Source organism: Gekko japonicus, unplaced genomic scaffold (genome assembly GCF_001447785.1).
Source record: "Gekko japonicus isolate JY-2015 unplaced genomic scaffold, Gekko_japonicus_V1.1 scaffold1424, whole genome shotgun sequence".
NCBI lineage: Eukaryota > Metazoa > Chordata > Lepidosauria > Squamata > Gekkonidae > Gekko > Gekko japonicus.
The window spans coordinates 80,467-97,918 of NW_015173173.1; the positions used below are offsets into that span (position 1 = coordinate 80,467).

The following is a 17,452-nucleotide window of genomic DNA, read 5'->3' on the forward strand; positions in this document are numbered from 1 at the left end:
TCTTTCCCTTTCTAAGGCCCTGCAGCACAGCAGAATAAATACTGGTTAATACAGCAGTTGACTAATTCAGTATAAGGTGGCTTCCTATGTTTGGAGAGCCAGTTTCCTGCAGAATAGTCACAATCTGCACTCTTTGAAAGCTCAGCTTTATTCTACTTGAAGAAGACAAGTCTGGTATTTTCCCTTTATTTATGTAGTACATTTTCATCCTACCCTTCCAGTGGCTTGAAAATTGTCCCTTGTTTGATCTGTAAGTACTATAGCATGGAATCAGTCTATTGTTGTGGTTGTTATTACTATTATTAATATTAATTTTCTTCCAGATGCTAGTATGCCGGGGCTGGCAGATCCAAAATTATGCTACGTTCTTGATGGGATCCTCTTCATTTATGCTATAATCATCACAGCCTTTTTTGTAAAAGAAAAGGTGAGTCTTGCCTCTTCAAAATGGGGAGAAGCTTATTCTCATAAGTGGAGGAAATATTTTTCTGCTTCCCTTCCTTCATTTGCATACTCAGTTTGAGTATCCCCCACTGCTTTTTTCCCCCTTTTCTGCAGAAGAAGATAGACATGATCTTGAAGGAGAACTCAAAAAAATCTGTTGGGTTGGAGGTAGTCAGCTAGAATAATTCCAGCAAACCCTTTCCTGTGTTTGCCAGTTGGCAATTAATGCTAGCCAGAATTTTCCATATTTAAATTGGCCACAGCTGATTACTTGATAGTAGGGAGAGGTTGCAAAAATCCAATGTTGTTCTTGTTTTTATAAACCATCTTCAGTCTCAGCGAGAAAGGCAGGCTATAAATGAAGTCCTAAATAAACAGGATAGGGTTAGGGTGTAGTGTGCTTCTTTTAGGGGTTCATCAAGATGCTCCTTTCCTCTTGACTGTTCCAAGCCATCTCAAATGAGGCACAGCTTTCCATCAACTGGATGCTCAGTGGAATTTAGTGATGCCACTAAACTCGCCAGACCTCACAGAGGCTAAAGTGGGACCCCTTGTAATGTCGCTACAAGTAACTGGCACGCTGTACACCTCCCTCCTTTGATTTTTTTTTTAGGGCTGATACTTTCAGTGATTGGCTTCCTGGAGCTGTGTGTGCATGTGATGAAATGTATATATATGTAATAATCACAAATGATGATCTATACACAAATTTAATACTTGGGTATATATGCAGCAGCTCACTATGGCAAAAACGTGTGACATGAAGTATGACCCTTCACTTCTAGCATGTAGAAATTCTCTTAGATGCAGTTAGGGCTGCCAGCTGTTTTAAAAACTACCCCTCCTCCCTTTAACAGAAGTCTTTTCTGAGGCCATTAGCAGGTGATAATGCGTATTTCCATGCTGAGAGAAGATAATCTCCTATTTTCTACAGGTTAAGACACAATTAAACACATAGGTGGCAACCAGGCAGGCCTTTTTTCTGGCCAGCTGGCAAACCTAAATACAGGTCTTCCAAAGCACAGAGGAGATCTTTACACGAGCAAAGAAGAGGTTGCTTCCTCTTGCTTCTAGTTCTGTGTCCTGGTTTCCCCCCTGGATTAATTGTAATTTTCACTCTCTGTGGCAGTAAACAACATTTTCTCTCAGTGGCATTAAATACAACAGAAGGAAGTGAGAAAGAAACAAATATAAATGGGTGGTCGTAAAAAATCAGCTAGAAAGGGGTATGTGTGCCATTATCAATCCTGCCTGTCGATGAAAGCGGCTGATTCTAAGAATGGGAGTCGTGCCAGAGAAGAGAAACCACAGCCCATATATGTTGTGATAGATGTTGTGCCTGACTGCAAGAGCCACAGCCTCAGCCTCACGTCAAGTCCAGGCTGTGATCATTAGGGAGGGAATGGCAAGACCCTAGTGAAAGGAGTCAGGAGTGAGCAAATTGGCAACCAGCTGCTTGCTCCCAGCCACAAGTGCTTCTGAACTGGTCAACTAAAAATCAAAGTCCATTCTTTCTACCTCAAAGTAGGAAACCACATGGAAGACCTGAAGGCGAATTCAAACACTGGCAGCAGCTATTCATGGTCCCAGGTTACCCCTTCAAATAGAGTTAGGCATTAGAAAGCAGAATTTCTACTATTTCATTTCGTCTTAACGATTAGCTCATTTACTAAACTGAAGATTGAGAAAAATTCTGTGTTGGAAGTAGAGAGGAAGATTCTTTCCTGTTTCCAGCCTTCTCTCATTGGCAGGCTTTTTGATCTTGACATCTTTTACATTTGGATACTGACAACAAATGACTATTTGCACTATGTTTGATGGGGGACAACGGGGGTCTCTCTTTTGATTAACCATACCCAGGTAGATCACCGTTGTTGTCCCCCAGAGGAAGATTTGCTCAAAAGTTAGAACGGAACACACGTAAAGTAGAAGTAACTTTATCCCTAAAATGGCGTCGCCAGTTGAGTTGGAGGAGGAGGATTTTGACGATGATACCTTAGTAGGGGAACTCACATTGGAACAATTTATGAAGGTATTGAGGGAGGAAATACAAAACGGTATCAGATAAGCTTGCACGAATGTGCTTGGAAATTTACAAGTGACACAACAGGACAAAGAAAAAGAGAGAAATGAAGAGAAATTAATGCAGGATGGTCGAGATGTGGTGGAAGAACAGGCTAACTGCTATAAAGAGACGTTTGCTAATACCCAGCCTGTGCTATTGATAGAAGCAAAAACAAAGAGGAGGGGTTTGCCTTATATAGAGACAGAACAAACAAAAAAGGAGAGGAAAAATATGCCTGATAAGGAAGGGAGAAATATAAATAAAAAGGAAAGGAAAAAGGGATCAAGACAAGGTGTATGGAAAAGCAGGACTGAAAAGACAATTAGGAGCATAACTAGGTGGAAATATAGAAGATAAAACGTATGAAGTTTGATGGGAGTTAAAAAGTATATGATTTGTTGGAAAAATGAATTGATGGCTTTGATGTATTTTAATATCAATGAATTTGTCTTTATGGTTAATCACTTATTTATGCATGTAGGATGGGAGTAAGGTATTTGTAATATAAGTGGAAAATATAGAAGTAAGCTTTACATTAAATGTGGAAAGAAAAATAATGAAGGGGGCTAAATTAGATTGGTTTTGAAGAGCTTTTGTCACATTGGAATTATGAATTTATGGTATTCCCCGTATTCCAACATTGATGATTTGGCCTAAGTATATTGTTTGTGTTTCTTTCTATCATTATTTAGTAGCTATTTATTTAGAGTAAAGGGGGGGAAGAAAATTATGAATGAGGTTTAATTAGGGTTTTAGACATTTAGTGCAATATGTTTCATGGATTTGTGTTGAAAATGAATTTATAGTTTCTATTGTACTTTAAAATTGATAATTTTGTTAATATGCTTAATGATTTTACTTTATAACCGAGGGTGTAAGGTATTTTTAGAATAAAATCATAGGGATAAATTTTGTACCAAATGTGGGAAGGAAAAATAACGAATAGGCTGAAATTTGGTTTATAGAAAGATAGTTGGTTTGATGTAAAAAAAAATTGTGGTTATATTGGGGAAAGGAATGGATTTTGGTGTACCCTATCAATGATGATTTTGTTTATTGTTTAGAGGTCAAATTATTTGGTTAACTATGTATGGGGTGTATAAGGTATTTGGGTAGATGGAATAGGGAACATAATTTACAGTTAATATCACCTATGATTGACTAAAAGTTTAAAACTTAAAAGAAGGTAGTTAGCAAAGTGGAAATTGTGAGAACTCTAAATAGAGAGTCTAAAGTTTATAGAGAAAGGGTGAATTAAATAGTACAAGAAGCAAGTTGAAACTTGGTATGTTAGTAAATTTAGAAAGGCGTACATAAAATGTTAATCTGTGTCTTTAGCTTCTATCCCTAAGAGGTTAGTGAGAATTATGGTATATTGACAATATCTTCCAGGAGATATTTGTATTTATAATGTTATTTAGAGTGCATGTGATGTTTGTGTGGCATATTGAAAACCCAAAAAATAGATTTTTAAAAAGTTAGAATGGGAATGTAAGAATGAAGTGCAGAAGCTTCTCAGTACAATTAATGACTATTTAAATACAATTAAGGACTATTTAATTTCTTCCAAGCAAAAAGACTCAAATGAAGGTCTTTCAGACTTAACTATAGGTCTTATTTAATGGGATGTTCTAACACCTGGAAGTAAATACTAATATGTCTGGCACTCTACTCAATCTTTGGACCTTCAACACCTGCTGTGGACATGCAGATTGCCAACAGAAAGTGCCATCTTCTCTCAGTGCTCTGCCACATTCTGTCCTCTACCTGGCTAGTTCCATGGGTAGAGTTTTACAGTATGTGATCAGATCATTAAGAAAGGGAAAACAGATGATCTAGGAAATCATTGGCCAGTTAGTTTTACACTGATTCCTGGAAAGATTTTAGAACAGATTATTAATGGTCTGTTTGTGACAATTTGGAGAGATAGAGATATGGACTGAACCCCATTACTGTTAGGTGGTCTAAGGCCTGGTTGATAGATTGTACACAGAGGGTGATAGTTCATGGTTCCCCACCATCAACCTGGAGGGAATTGACATGTGGGCTGCCCCAGGGTTCTGTTTTGGGCCCAGTGCTCTTTAACATTTTTATAAATGACTTAGATGAGGGAATACAGAATGTGCTCATCAAGTTTGTGGATGATACAAAACTGGATGGGGTAGTTAATACCTTGGAGGATAAAAATAAGATGCAGCTGGACTTGGATATGATGGCTGAGCCCAGGCAAATACAATTAGGTCTAATAGGGACAAGTGTTCCACTTGGGTATTAAAAATCAGCTATATAAATATTGGATGGGTAGTGCCACCTGTGTAAATTTATTTATTTTATTTATTTATTTTTTAAAATTTATACCCCGCCCTCCCCAATAGGCTCAGGGCGGCTTACAGAGGCAAGGCAGAACCTTGCCATAATAAAAACATCAAATATCAAATACATAATAATAATACAAACATCTAGTACATCTTAAAATATCCTCAGTTAAAAACATAGTACTCAATACTTCCAACAGTCCCAAGATAACAAATCATAGGTCCAAAAATTCCGAGTGGTACCACGGCTAAGTCCCACGGCTAGGTCTTCTTCAATATCCAGATGTTTCAGATGTTTCCTCAGGGCGGTGGTGGTATAGTAGGGGCGGCGGCTCCTACTCGAAAGCCTGGCGGAAGAGCTCCGTCTTGCAGGCCGTGCGGAACTGCATAAGGTCCCGCAGGGCCCGGATCTCCCCTGGGAGCTCATTCCACCATGTAGTAGCCGCCACCGAAAACGCCCTGGCCCTAGTAGCAGTTAGTTTGATATCCCTAGGGCCCGGAATAGTTAACAAATTTTGGGCCCTCGACCGTAGTGCTCTTGGGGGAACATACGGGGAGAGGCGGTCCCTCAGGTAGGCTGGACCCTGGCCATATAGGGCTTTATAGGTAAGCACCAGCACTTTGAAGCGAATCCGGTACGCTATTGGCAACCAGTGCAGCGCTTTCAGCACAGGCTGAACATGGTCCCTTCTAGAGAGACCCATTAACAGCCTGGCTGCAGCATTCTGCACCAGTTGCAGCTTCCGGATTTGCAGCAAAGGCAGCCCCAAGTAGAGAGTGTTGCAGTAGTCTAGCCTCGAGGTAACCGTCGCATGGATCACTGTGGCCAGGTCATCGTGGTCAAGGTAGGGGACCAACTGCCTTGCCCGCCGTAGATGGAAAAAGGCCGGGTTTAGTTTCAATCGGCTCAGCCGGAGCCAACCAGCCACAGCTTCTAATGCCCGATGCAGGTCATCGGGACTCGGGTCCGACCGGCCACCCAGCATCAGATAGAGCTGGGTGTCATCTGCATATTGATGACACCCAAGCCCATAACTCCGGGCAATCTGGGCAAGGGGGCGCATATAGATATTAAATAGCATCGGGGACAACACTGCTCCCTGTGGTACCCCACACTCAAGGGGATACCTACGGGAGTGCTGGTCCCCGACGGCCACCCTTTGTCCCTGACCTTGCAGGAAAGAGGCAAACCATTGAAGGGCAAGCCCCTGAATCCCCACGTCGGCGAGGCGGTGGGTCAGCAACTGGTGGTCGACCGTATCGAACGCGTCCGACAGGTCTAACAACACCAGCGCCGCCACACCACCTCGATCCAGATGCCTTCGGAGATCGTCAGTCAGGGCGACCAAGGCCGTCTCAGTTCCGTGACCTGGGCGGAAGCCGGACTGGAAGGGATCTAAGACTGAAGCCTCCTCCAGAAAGCTCTGAAACTGTGACGCCACCGCCCTCTCTATAAGTTTGCCCAAATAGGGCAAATTGGACACCGGCTGGTAATTAGCCAATTCGGCCGGGTCCAAAGATGGTTTTTTAAAGAGAGGGCGGACCATCGCTTCCTTGAGCGCATTCGGGAACCGTCCCTCCGAGAGGGACGTGTTGATAATCTCCCGCAATGTGCCTCGTAACCCCCCGGGACTCGCTTTAATCAGCCAAGAGGGGCACGAATCCAGGTCGCATGTGGTTGGGCACACAGAAACGAGCAATCTGTCCACTTCGTCCAGACTGAGTAGATTGAAACACTCTAAACCCGGTACCGAAGGCGCGCAAGGGGCCTCAAGTTCACTCACTCTCAATTGTGGCGGAGAGGTCACGGCGGAGCTCCAAGTCTTTATCTGCGAAGAAGCTCGCAAAAGCCTCACAGCCGGGATTCACCCATCCAATATATATATAGCTGATTTTTAATACCCAAGGAGAGAAGAAGGGAAAATAAGATATGGGCTGGAGGTTGGAGCACTGTGGGAAGTCAAAAGGGGTGGGGAAATAGGAGAAAAGGATATATGATATTTAGCAATGTGATATATGTTTGACCTATGAATATATCCTAATAAAATTGTTTTTAAAAAAAGAAAATAAAAATACTTTATATTTTATAGCTGAATATTTACTAAGACTATGGTATGGAGATGTTTGTAAAAACAAGCAGCTATCCTTTATTAATTTTAAGCTTTGCTATAGAAAGTTATCAAGCTTAGGACAAAAAGACACTTGCTTAAAGAAAAAATGTTATAACACTTAAAAAAATAGAAGTTCAGTTGTGTCTTTCATGATAGATCTAAGTTATTGTGTGCTTTTAAGTCTTTAAGGAACTGTGTTTGAAATTAATGAGCTACTAACAAGTGGAAAGTTGGGAGATGTTCCAAAAGGTTTAGGAAAACAAAATAATCAATCATGCATACCTGTTTTCACTAGAAGCCAATTATGTATGTACAACATTTATATTAGACAAAGAAAACCCCTATTGACCATAGTAAAACAATTTGTTTTGAGTCTAGAAGTTTTAAAAAATCTTTAAAATGAACAAAATGTTCTAGGGGGGTCCAAAATAAAGGATAATAGATAAATTCAAGTTATTTACAAAGGCTTTATGCCATAGGCTATTTTGAAACACTAAAAGAATACATGTAAAGGGTTTAATTCTTTAGAAAGTCATTATAATGATATATGTTTTTATATTTTTCATATTTTGTATACCCTTAGTGAAAACAAGCTTATAAAAATACTTTAAGAGTACTGTTATACTTTATGTACATGTATTAATGTAAAAAAACATTTTTGTAATGAAAACAGCTAAGTTTTGTACTGAAAATGAACTCAACCTGAGAGTTCATTCAAAGGTGAAAGGAGTCTAGGTAGACAGCCAAAAGAATAAACACATTTATAAATCAATTTTAATGAGACAAGCACCTGCAGTGTGAAGTTGAGACACAGCCAAGTAACATCCTGTTTGTCAAATATGTGATTGATGACTGACCAGACAAAGAGATCTAAACTGAGCATGTGCAAATGATGTCAATGAAGATGTAAAGTGAGGAGGAGCAAGAAGAGCATATAAGCAGGATCCCTGCTGTAACTCACTGAACAGCCACACTGAATTCTTAGCTGTATTCGAATAAATCCTTTTGTTACCCTTTATTACCTGGCATTGTCTGTTTCACTGTTTGGTTTATTGGCTAACCATACAAGTCAAAGAACCTTAGCGCCCTCAGGGCATTGGCTTCAGTGCAGATATGTTTTCGTTCATCTTGGATGACAGTACTTGAGACTAATGGATATAAACTACAGCAAAGGAGATTTCATCTAAATTTAGGGAAGGATTTCCTGACTCTGAGATGTGTTCAATAGTGGAACAGTCTCCCTCATGAATTGGAAGAATCTTCATCATTGGATGGCTTTTTTTAAAAAAAGTATTGACTGGGTTATTATAATTGTAGTTCCTGCATTGGCAGGGGTTTGGACTAGATGACCCTGGTGGTCACTCCCAACTCTGAGATTAAGTAAATAAATGAACATTTTGTTTTCTGCCAGGACCACAAAAGGGGCATTATGATCAATGAATCAAAGTGATTTGCCCTTGTGGTTTTACAGGAATACCAAGGGTAGCCGTGTCATTAAGCAAGGTGAAATAGCCCTCTTGAAGAAGTGTTTGGGTACTATTAAAAAAGAAATAAACCATAATTTATTTATTATATTTTTATTACAGTGGGGGGCCTGATTGGTATTTCCTACCTTAGTTATCAAAATGCCTGTCTGCTTCTGCGAATGGCCATAGTCTTTGTAATAAATGGAGAAGCAATTCCTTGGACCAATATTGGTTAACAGGTTACAGTGCAAGCCACCTTTGGGAGCATAATATAATAGCAATTCAATGTTTCTTTGACATAAAATCTCAGAGCAAGGAACACCTCATTATCTTTGTGTCTGTCAAGTGGAGGTAAGCAGGAAAGTACTTGGTCTCCTTCCTGATGTATACACAGTAGCCACTTGTCCAGTGGGAAGGCATGGCTTTGTCTCCTCACACTTTGGTAAAGGTTTTAGAGCCTTACCATATGTGATCCTGTGTAGTCATAATTGTGGGATTACGTGGAAAGGATAGGCTTAACTGCAGTGACCCTTCTAGGCCTTGAATCTTAATATAAAGGCAGTTGGGGAGCCAGCGATGTCAGAAAGAAGAAATGGCTCTTCATTAGCAGGCCACAACAGTGACACTGTGTCTCCATCATTAATCTGTGCCCCTCAGGGTGAGAAGGCACCAAATGCCAGTTCATTAGTATCCTAAGCACAAGTTTGGAACTCTGAGTCCTTGCTGAACTCAATTACATTTAATTCATGCAATGCTAGAAAAAAGGAGGGAAAAGAACAGACGTTTTATGATGACCATCTCAAATTCTGCATTTTGAACAGCCGTCCGTGTGCAGCTTCCATTCATATATTTCATTAGCGTACTAAATGTTGGTTATATAAGGGGACTGAGGGTAAAGAGACATCAGAATTTTTAGTGCATTATTTTGGCAAGGACTGGCATGGGAAACAAAAGAAGTGTGGAATGTTCACCTGAAAAAAACCTGTATTGTGCTGGGTGAAGACCCAGCCAGATAACCTCACCATTTTTATAAATCATTAGCAGACATTACCCTCATTTTAAGGGCAGCCTGCAGTTTGGAAGAATAAAAACTTGCTCATTGAGTGGCTTGGCTATGTATACGTGCACTCTATTCAACATTTTTTGTTGTTGTTTTGTTTTCCTAGTTAAGCAAAGGCTCTCCCGAACCCTCACAAACTCAGGGCCCTGATGACCTATACAATGTAAGTGGCTGCCTTCTGATGTCTCTAAATTTACATTTGTAAATGAAGACAATTGATGAGATAAAGTCTGAAGTGACTGGATTTGGACAACAGGTTTCATGGGTTTGCCCGGTAGCTCCAGTTAGAATTGGAACTAGATATCTCCAGAGTTTGCACCAATCCTAAATAAATCTGAGTACCCCAGTGCTTCCCCCAATCCTTCTCCTTGTTTTGTTGCTGTCAAACTGCAGCCGATTTATGGTGACCCCATAGGGTTTTCAAGGCAAGAGATGTTCAGAAGTGGTTTGCCACTTCCTGTCCCCATGTCATCATGACCCTGGTATTCCTTGGAGGTCTCCCTTCCAAATACTAGCCAGGGCTGACCCTGCTTCGTTTCTGAGGTCTGACCAGATTGGCCTAGCCTGGACTATCCCAAGTCAGGGCCCCTCTCCGCTACTCCCTTACAAAGGTGAATGGGCAATGTGGGGCATCAGAACTTAGAGCCTAGCTACTGTTGTGAGCATGTGCAGCACTGGGGACCGTCTGGAAATCAGCCCACTAACTATGTGGCCTTTGCCATGAATGAAAAGCCAGGCCATCGGTTGCCATAGCACTGTAAGTCTTGGGTAAACTAGTTCAACAGCTGTCTATATGGCTCTCTCATTCTTCCTTCCAGTCTTAAGTGAGCAACGCTTCATCACTTTCAGTTACGAAAGGAGACTGAGATCTCTGCATGAAGTATCCACCATCTTGTCCTAGACTCAGACTCCTTTTCTAGAGTTCCCAGACCCCAATCTGGGTAGGAGATCCCCAGATTTTTGGGGCTTCTGCCTGCTGCCCACCAGCTGGCCAGCGGGGGAAGCCCCACCCCCAAACAACAATGTAGCGCCCAATTTTAACCATATAGTTTGCCCAAAAAGCAGAGTGTCACTGCGTGAGGTTGCTGACATGATGACATCACTTCTGTGTGACATCATTGCATCGGGAATGTCACCGCCCACTCCTGGACCACCACCCCCCCAAATGCCCCCGCTGGCACGCAATCATGCCTGGCAACCCTATCCTTTTCAGATCTAGAAGTCCTAGCTAATGGTCAAAGGGAGAGGGAAAAATTGTGTGTGCAGATTATGCAGCACTGCCATGAAAACTGAACATGTGGCAGGCATAGTCTCCTTTTCAACTGAAGTTTAGTAACACTCGTGCAAGAAGGGAGATGAATTGAGTTGCTTAATATAAGACTGTGCTGCAGAGAAATATAGATGGGAGTTCTATCCCCACTGCCCTTTCCTGTCTCGATTGGACAGAGTCTCACCATAGCAGGGGGAACATGAATTGGTAGCAGCTAGCATAGGGGAAGGAAGATTGCAATGATTTAGTTAGGAGTTAGAGAGCCAGCATGGTGTAGTGGTTAAAGTGTCAAACTAGGATCTGGGTAAACCCAGGTTTGAATCTCCACTCTACCGTGGAAGCTTGATGGGTGACCTTGAGGCAGTTACACTCACTCAGCCTAACTGACCTCACAGGGTTGTTGTGAGGGTAAAGTGGAGGAGAGGAGAACGATGTATGCCACTTTGGGTCACCACTGGGGAGAAAGGCAGGAAATAAATAACTGTTTGCTCCCCCCCCTTTAAGAACATAAGAGACGCCAATGTTGGATCAGGCCCAGTCCCATACCTAGGGAATTTTGGGGGAGGGGGCCTGGGGGGGGCGCCAGCTAATTAAATCAAAGCACAATGCAGGTGGCAACTTGGGGCACTTAAGGGTCAGCCCAGGAAGGAGGGGGCCCAGAAGAAACACTAGGGACTCTCTATACCTTGTGGCTAATAGCCACTGATGGACCTCTGCTCCATATGCTTATCTAATTCCCTTTTGAAGCCGTCCATGCTTGTAGCCGCCACCACTTCCTGTGGCAGTGAATTCCATGTGTTAATCACTCTTTGGGTGAAGAAGTACTTCCTTTTATCTGTTTTAACCCGACCGCTCAGCAGTTTCATTGAGTGCCCACGAGTTCTTGTATTGTGAGAAAGGGAGAAAAGTACCTCTTTCTCTACCTGCTCTTTCCCATGCATAATCTTATAAACCTCAATCATGTCACCCCTCAGTCGTCTTTTCTCCAAGCTAAAGAGCCCTAAGCGCTTTAACCTTTCCTCATAGGGAAAGTGTTCCAACCCTTTTATCATTCGAGTTGCCCTTTTCTGCACTTTTTCCAAAGCTATAATATCCTTTTTAAGGTGTGGTGACCAGAACTGCACACAGTATTCCAAATGAGGTCTCACCATTGATTTATATAGGGGCATTATTATATTGGCTGATCTGTTTTCAATACCCTTCCTAATAATCCCCAGCATAGCATTGGCCTTCTTTATTGCAGTCACACACTGTCTCGACACTTTCAGTGAGTTATCCACTACAACTCCAAGATCTCTCTCTTGCTCAGTCTCTGCCAGTTCAGACCCCATCAATGTGTATTTATATTTAGGATTTTTGGCTCCAATGTGCATCACCTTGCACTTGGCCACATTGAACCCCATTTGCCATGTTGACGCCCACTCGCCCATCCTTGACAGATCCCCTTGGAGTGCCTCACAATCCTCACTGGTTTTCACCACCCCGAACAACTTTGTATCATCCGCAAATTTAGCCACTTCACTGCTTACTCCCATCTCCAAATCATTAATGAACAAGTTAAAAAGCAGTGGACCAAGTACTGATCCCTGCGGTACCCCACTGCTTACCACCCTCCACTGAGAAAATTGCCCACCTACACTCACTCTCTGTTTTCTATGAACTAGCCAGTTTTTGATCCATAAAAGGACTTGTCCTTTTATCCCATTATTTTTGAGCTTACTTAGGAGCCTTTGATGAGGAACTTTATCAAAAGCTTTCTGGAAGTCAAGGTAAACAATATCTATTGGATCCCCCTTGTCCACATGTTTATTCACGCCCTCAAAGAACATTAACAGGTTAGTGAGACAAGATCTTCCCTTAAAGAACCCATGCTGAGTTTGCCTCAATAGGTTTTGTTCATCTATGTGCCTACTAATTCTTTCCTTAATAATGGTTTCCACCAATTACCCAGTATCGACATCAGACTGACTGGTCTGTAATTTCCCGGATCTCCTCTGGAACCCTTTTAAAAGATGGGAGTGACATTAGCTGCCTTCCAGTCCTCAGGAATGGAGGCAGATTTTAAGGAAAGATTACATATTTTTGTCAGGAGATCCACAAGTTCACATTTGAGTTCTTTCAGAACTCTCGGATGTATGCCATCTGGGCCTGGTGATTTATCAGTTTTTAAGTTGTATATCAGTTTTAGGACCTCCTCTCTCATCACCTCAATCTGACTCAGGTCTTTCAACACCCCTCCCAAAATCAGCGGTTCTGGAGTGGGCAAGCATTTCTCATCTTCCACAGTGAAGACAGAGGCAAAAAATGCATTTAGCTTCTTAGCCATTTCCCTATCATCCTTCATTCCCTATCATTCCCCTTGCCACATACACCATCTGGCTCCAGCTGGGGAGAGAAGGTACTCTCCAAACAGTTTAAAAAACAAACAAAGCAAAATGCTCACAGGATGATTGCAAAACAGTGTTGCAGTAGCTGAAGAGGGGAAAGCAACAGAAATGAAGCCTCAGTGAAGAGGTATTCCCTTACATAAAAAGGGGGGGAATGCATTTCCACACTAAAGATGAGGTAGTAGGGAATTCATAGCCAACTATTTTTAAGTTATTTAAAAGGCCTACAAGCAACAGAGTGAGTGTAGCAAGAACTGCTTTCCCGATCTCTGACCACCTCACAAAACAGTACCTTGCTACAACTACACTCTACACAGCAACCCCCCCCCCCCCCGCAGAAAAATGAGATGGGCCTGGGGGAGTGAAAAATGAGAGAGGAAAAATCAGTTTGGAAAATGCTGGAAAATGAAGGACAGGACATCCAGACTTACATACACAATTTTTAGGCTGAGGTGAGTTGACACAGCATATGCATCTCCAGTATTGACAATATCCTGCATTAATTTAACCTGCTTTAGAACTAGAAGGGAGGACAATGAATCTGCACATGAGAGGATTCAGTCAAAGAAGAAAGATTAGCATCTTTCAAGGCTACTTCTGCAGGATGTGGTTTCTTAGCTCACTGTTGGTCTCAGTCCACACACAAAAGCACAGTTCTGGTCAGCCTAGGAGATTAGTCTGCTCCCGCCCAATGTGTTTCTGTGGGTTTAAATTTCAGAAATTGTCTCACGGACGCAGAGATGAGTATGATATGCTAGGAGCTAAGAGAGACACTGATGTTGAAGTGGGAGGGAGAAACCAGGTAAGTCTGCCTTACACTGCATCCTACCTACCCGAGGGACCACCTTTCCCCATATGTTCCCCAGAGAGCACTAACGGTCAGGGTCACACAATCGTTTCCCCCCCCCCACCCCGGTCCTAAGGATGCCAGGCTGGTATCGACCAGGGCCTTTTCTGTGGCAGCTCCGACCTACTGGAATGAGCTTCCGGATGAGATCAGGGCCCTGCGGGACCTTGCACAGTTCCGCAGGGCCACAAAATCGGAGCTCTTTCGCCAAGGCATTTAGGTAGGAGATTTCCCCCCACCATAGAGAATAATGGAGGGGATAGGGGCAACCTGTTTGGGGGCCCGTAGAATCGGACCCCCTGGTCCAATGCTCTTGAAACCTGGTTGGTATCTTGGAGAAAGGCTCCAGCAGCTACCCTACGAGTTTGGAGCCTCTCCCTCAAGCCCCCTCCCCTCCATCCCCCAGCATATACCCTATGTATTAGTTGTATATGTGTCTAATCTTCTATTCTATTTCTTTTATTTTTACAGCAATTGATTTCTGGTCTTTACTCCATATTTTGTATATGTAGGATTGTATGTATTTTTGCACAACAGCCAATATGTTCTGTATGTATTAGACCTCTGAGGAAGGCCTGTAAAGGCCGAAACGCGTTAGGTCTATCTTATTAGGTCTATCTTATTAGCCCTTGTATGTTTTTATAGTTTTGTATGAGGTATGAATGGGCCCTTGTTTGTTATTTTAATTTATGTTGAATAAACACACATATATATTTTTGTATATTTTATAATTAGATTTTTAGAGTTGGCCCTTTTCTATTCCTGACTAACCTTTTTAGGTTCTGAATTCTAGGTTTAGGTTCAGTTTTTCCCCCCTTTTTTCTTCTTTGTCCTTATTGGTATCGACCAGGACCAGGGCATTTTCTGTGGCAGCTCCAACTCACTGGAATGAGCTTCCGGACGAGATTAGGGCCCTGCGGGACCTTTCACAGTTCTGTAGGGCCGTGAAAACGGAGCTCTTCCGCCAAGGTTTTAGGTAAGGAGCTGCACTTCATCATTTATGCCCTGTGCCAATTTTCTTGCCAGCCTGAGCCCGCCAAGAGTGGATGTACTGCTGAACGTATGTTTCTATATGCACTTTACCACACCGTATTGCCATCATGATGTTAATAGTTTTAATACTCTATTATGTGTATTTATATTGATATTTATATTGCTGTTTTATCCATTGTTCTCTCATGTAAGCTGCCCTGAGCCTGCCCTGGCTGAGAGGGCGGAGTAAAAAAAATATCAAATAAATAAATAAATGTTCTGGTTATATTTTGTTCTTTCTGTTCTGCCGCATCTTGTGCTGAAATACATCAGGTGAAATCTACAGCCCTGGTATCATTGACCTCCCCCCAAAGCTATGCCAATCCTATGGAAGGCCGAGAGGTTTGTGTGCAAACGTAGGCTTTTAAATAATGGCTACTGTACAGCAATTCCCCCAGTGCTTCCTGCATCCCATAAGAATTATTTGAAATGATTCACGACATATCCTCACTTTGTTTTTCAGCACAGAAGAAAGAATCCTCAGGATAGAGTTTACTCTGTGAGTAAAGAAAGGAATTGGTTCTGGGAGCAGAGTCCCAAAATTACATTATTTGCCATTACAGAAGGGTGCTTGCTCAGCTGCTGGCTCATTGGTCACACTTTTTTAAAAAAAACCTTTCTCCCCTCTTTTAAATCACCTTCATATTTATTGTCCAATAGGCATCTGAAAGAGTTACTCTAAATAAGTGCTGATGTTATAGCACAACACCTTTTTCCTTCACAAGCATATATTAAAAATTTGTCACTGTTTGTTGTTGACACTTTCCTTGTGAGCCTGTTGTTGCCAACTACCCCTCGCTGGAGGTATTTCAAGCGCCATCTGATTTTGCGGTTGGTGTTAATGCTGCGTGAGCCAGCCTGCCTTGCTTTACAGTGCCTGCTTAACCATTTTGGTCTCATTATTGCTCTCTAATCCATCCCTCTGGTGTTGTTGTTTTTAAGTATTGTACCTGCTCAAACCTATTTAGAGTGTGTATTACTGTTTATCTATATCTACCTCACAGCAGTTTGAAAAAATGTTATGACTCTCCTGCAGTGAAGGAATCGCATTGAATAAATCAAATTGATTATCTTGATTTTTTAAAACAAAATTAAATCAAAGTCCAATCCCATGTTAGTCACTCTTCCCCTTCCTGTGTCCTTGTTCCTGCTGGATTATTCCCTAGTTGTACGGGGTGGGAGAAGGCCCACTGGCTACAGATAAAAGATTTACCATGTAACTAGAAGAGAAAGTTGTAAAAGTGCTTCTAAAAATAGCAGACAACAGGGTTTTTTTTTTACTTACCTTAACTCTGCTTTCTGCTTTTCCATGGACAAGTCTCTACAGAGGGATAAGATGGGTGAAGCTTACAGTGAAATTGGAAAGAAAGGAGAGGTAAGTGATGCTTCATGCCACTCTGCTGCCCTGTCTGCCATAGCAGACATCACAGAATTCTCCTTACCGCTTAACCAGCACTTCTATTTTATTATTTACTGATCCTTCAGTTGTTGTGTCAGAGTGTGTAGCGTCTACTTAACAGAGTCAGAGTGCGTTTAGAAGAAAGGGACCCACTGGAGGCAGCTCAAGAAAAACCAAGAGGGGAAGGAGGAGTAAATCATGTCTATTAATTTTGGGTTTCTCTTTTCTCAGAGGCGCCGAGGTAAAGGCAATGATGCTGTTTACCAGGTAAGGAGTGCTACCAAAGGCCAGGGTTTTAATCTGACTGGAGTGAGCTGCAAACAAACTATATTCCGTAGGAGTCTCATGCCCATTTGAACCAGACCTGCATATACAAAGGACTCTGTGTGTGTGTGGTGGGGTGGTATTAATGGTTGAACTCCCCTTGGCTTTAATGATAAGTAGCTTGCCAACTGCATGTAACCTCTGCAAATACACAGAAAGCTTGCTGTTTTAAATTGGTGCTTTTGGGGGGTACATATGAAGTCTTGCACTGGGGAATTGCTTAGGGCAATTTATATTTATACATGTATTTCTCCTGGGTTCTATATGTGACTAGTGCTTCCTCTGTGACTAAACCGTAGTGATCAGGCACAGCCTTTCTGTAATAAGCTCGTCACTGTGTCATCTGTCTACCAGGGACTCAGCTCAGCAACAAAGGATACCTATGATGCTCTTCAAATGCAGCCAATGCCTTACTAGCCACAGCAGGATCCAACAAGACAGAGAAGCCAAGGCAGAGGACTGAAATACTCGTCTCCGTTCAAGATAATTCACACAGGGAACTGTTGCCTGGTACAATCATGCCGTTAGCAAAAGATCATTCCTTTCCTAACCAGCTTCAAATTATGGCTTTTGAAATGTACATATGTAGGAGAAACTGGAAATGCAAACTTGCTCAGTTAAATTCAGGGGGCAAAAGATGTGATTGGTACTTCTTATCTGTAAAGTTTTTTTTAAGGCTAAATACATAATTCTAGACGGGTAGCCGTGTTAGTCTGTCTGTAGCAGCATCAA

At 42.1% G+C, this 17,452-nt stretch overlaps 1 protein-coding gene across 1 annotated transcript in view; it reads left to right on the forward strand.

Annotated features, from left to right (window-relative positions):
- The window catches only part of CD247 (CD247 molecule), a 20,746-nt gene extending 3,584 nt beyond the window's left edge, over positions 1-17,162 (forward strand). The window contains exons 3-9 of the mRNA XM_015422549.1: positions 324-427; positions 9,568-9,624; positions 13,837-13,920; positions 15,461-15,496; positions 16,316-16,372; positions 16,628-16,663; positions 17,075-17,162. Of these exons, the coding sequence (XP_015278035.1) occupies positions 324-427; positions 9,568-9,624; positions 13,837-13,920; positions 15,461-15,496; positions 16,316-16,372; positions 16,628-16,663; positions 17,075-17,137 (437 nt within the window). The 3' untranslated portion in view covers positions 17,138-17,162. The remainder of the gene's footprint in view (positions 1-323; positions 428-9,567; positions 9,625-13,836; positions 13,921-15,460; positions 15,497-16,315; positions 16,373-16,627; positions 16,664-17,074) is intronic.
- The last annotated feature ends 290 nt before the right edge of the window (positions 17,163-17,452 follow it).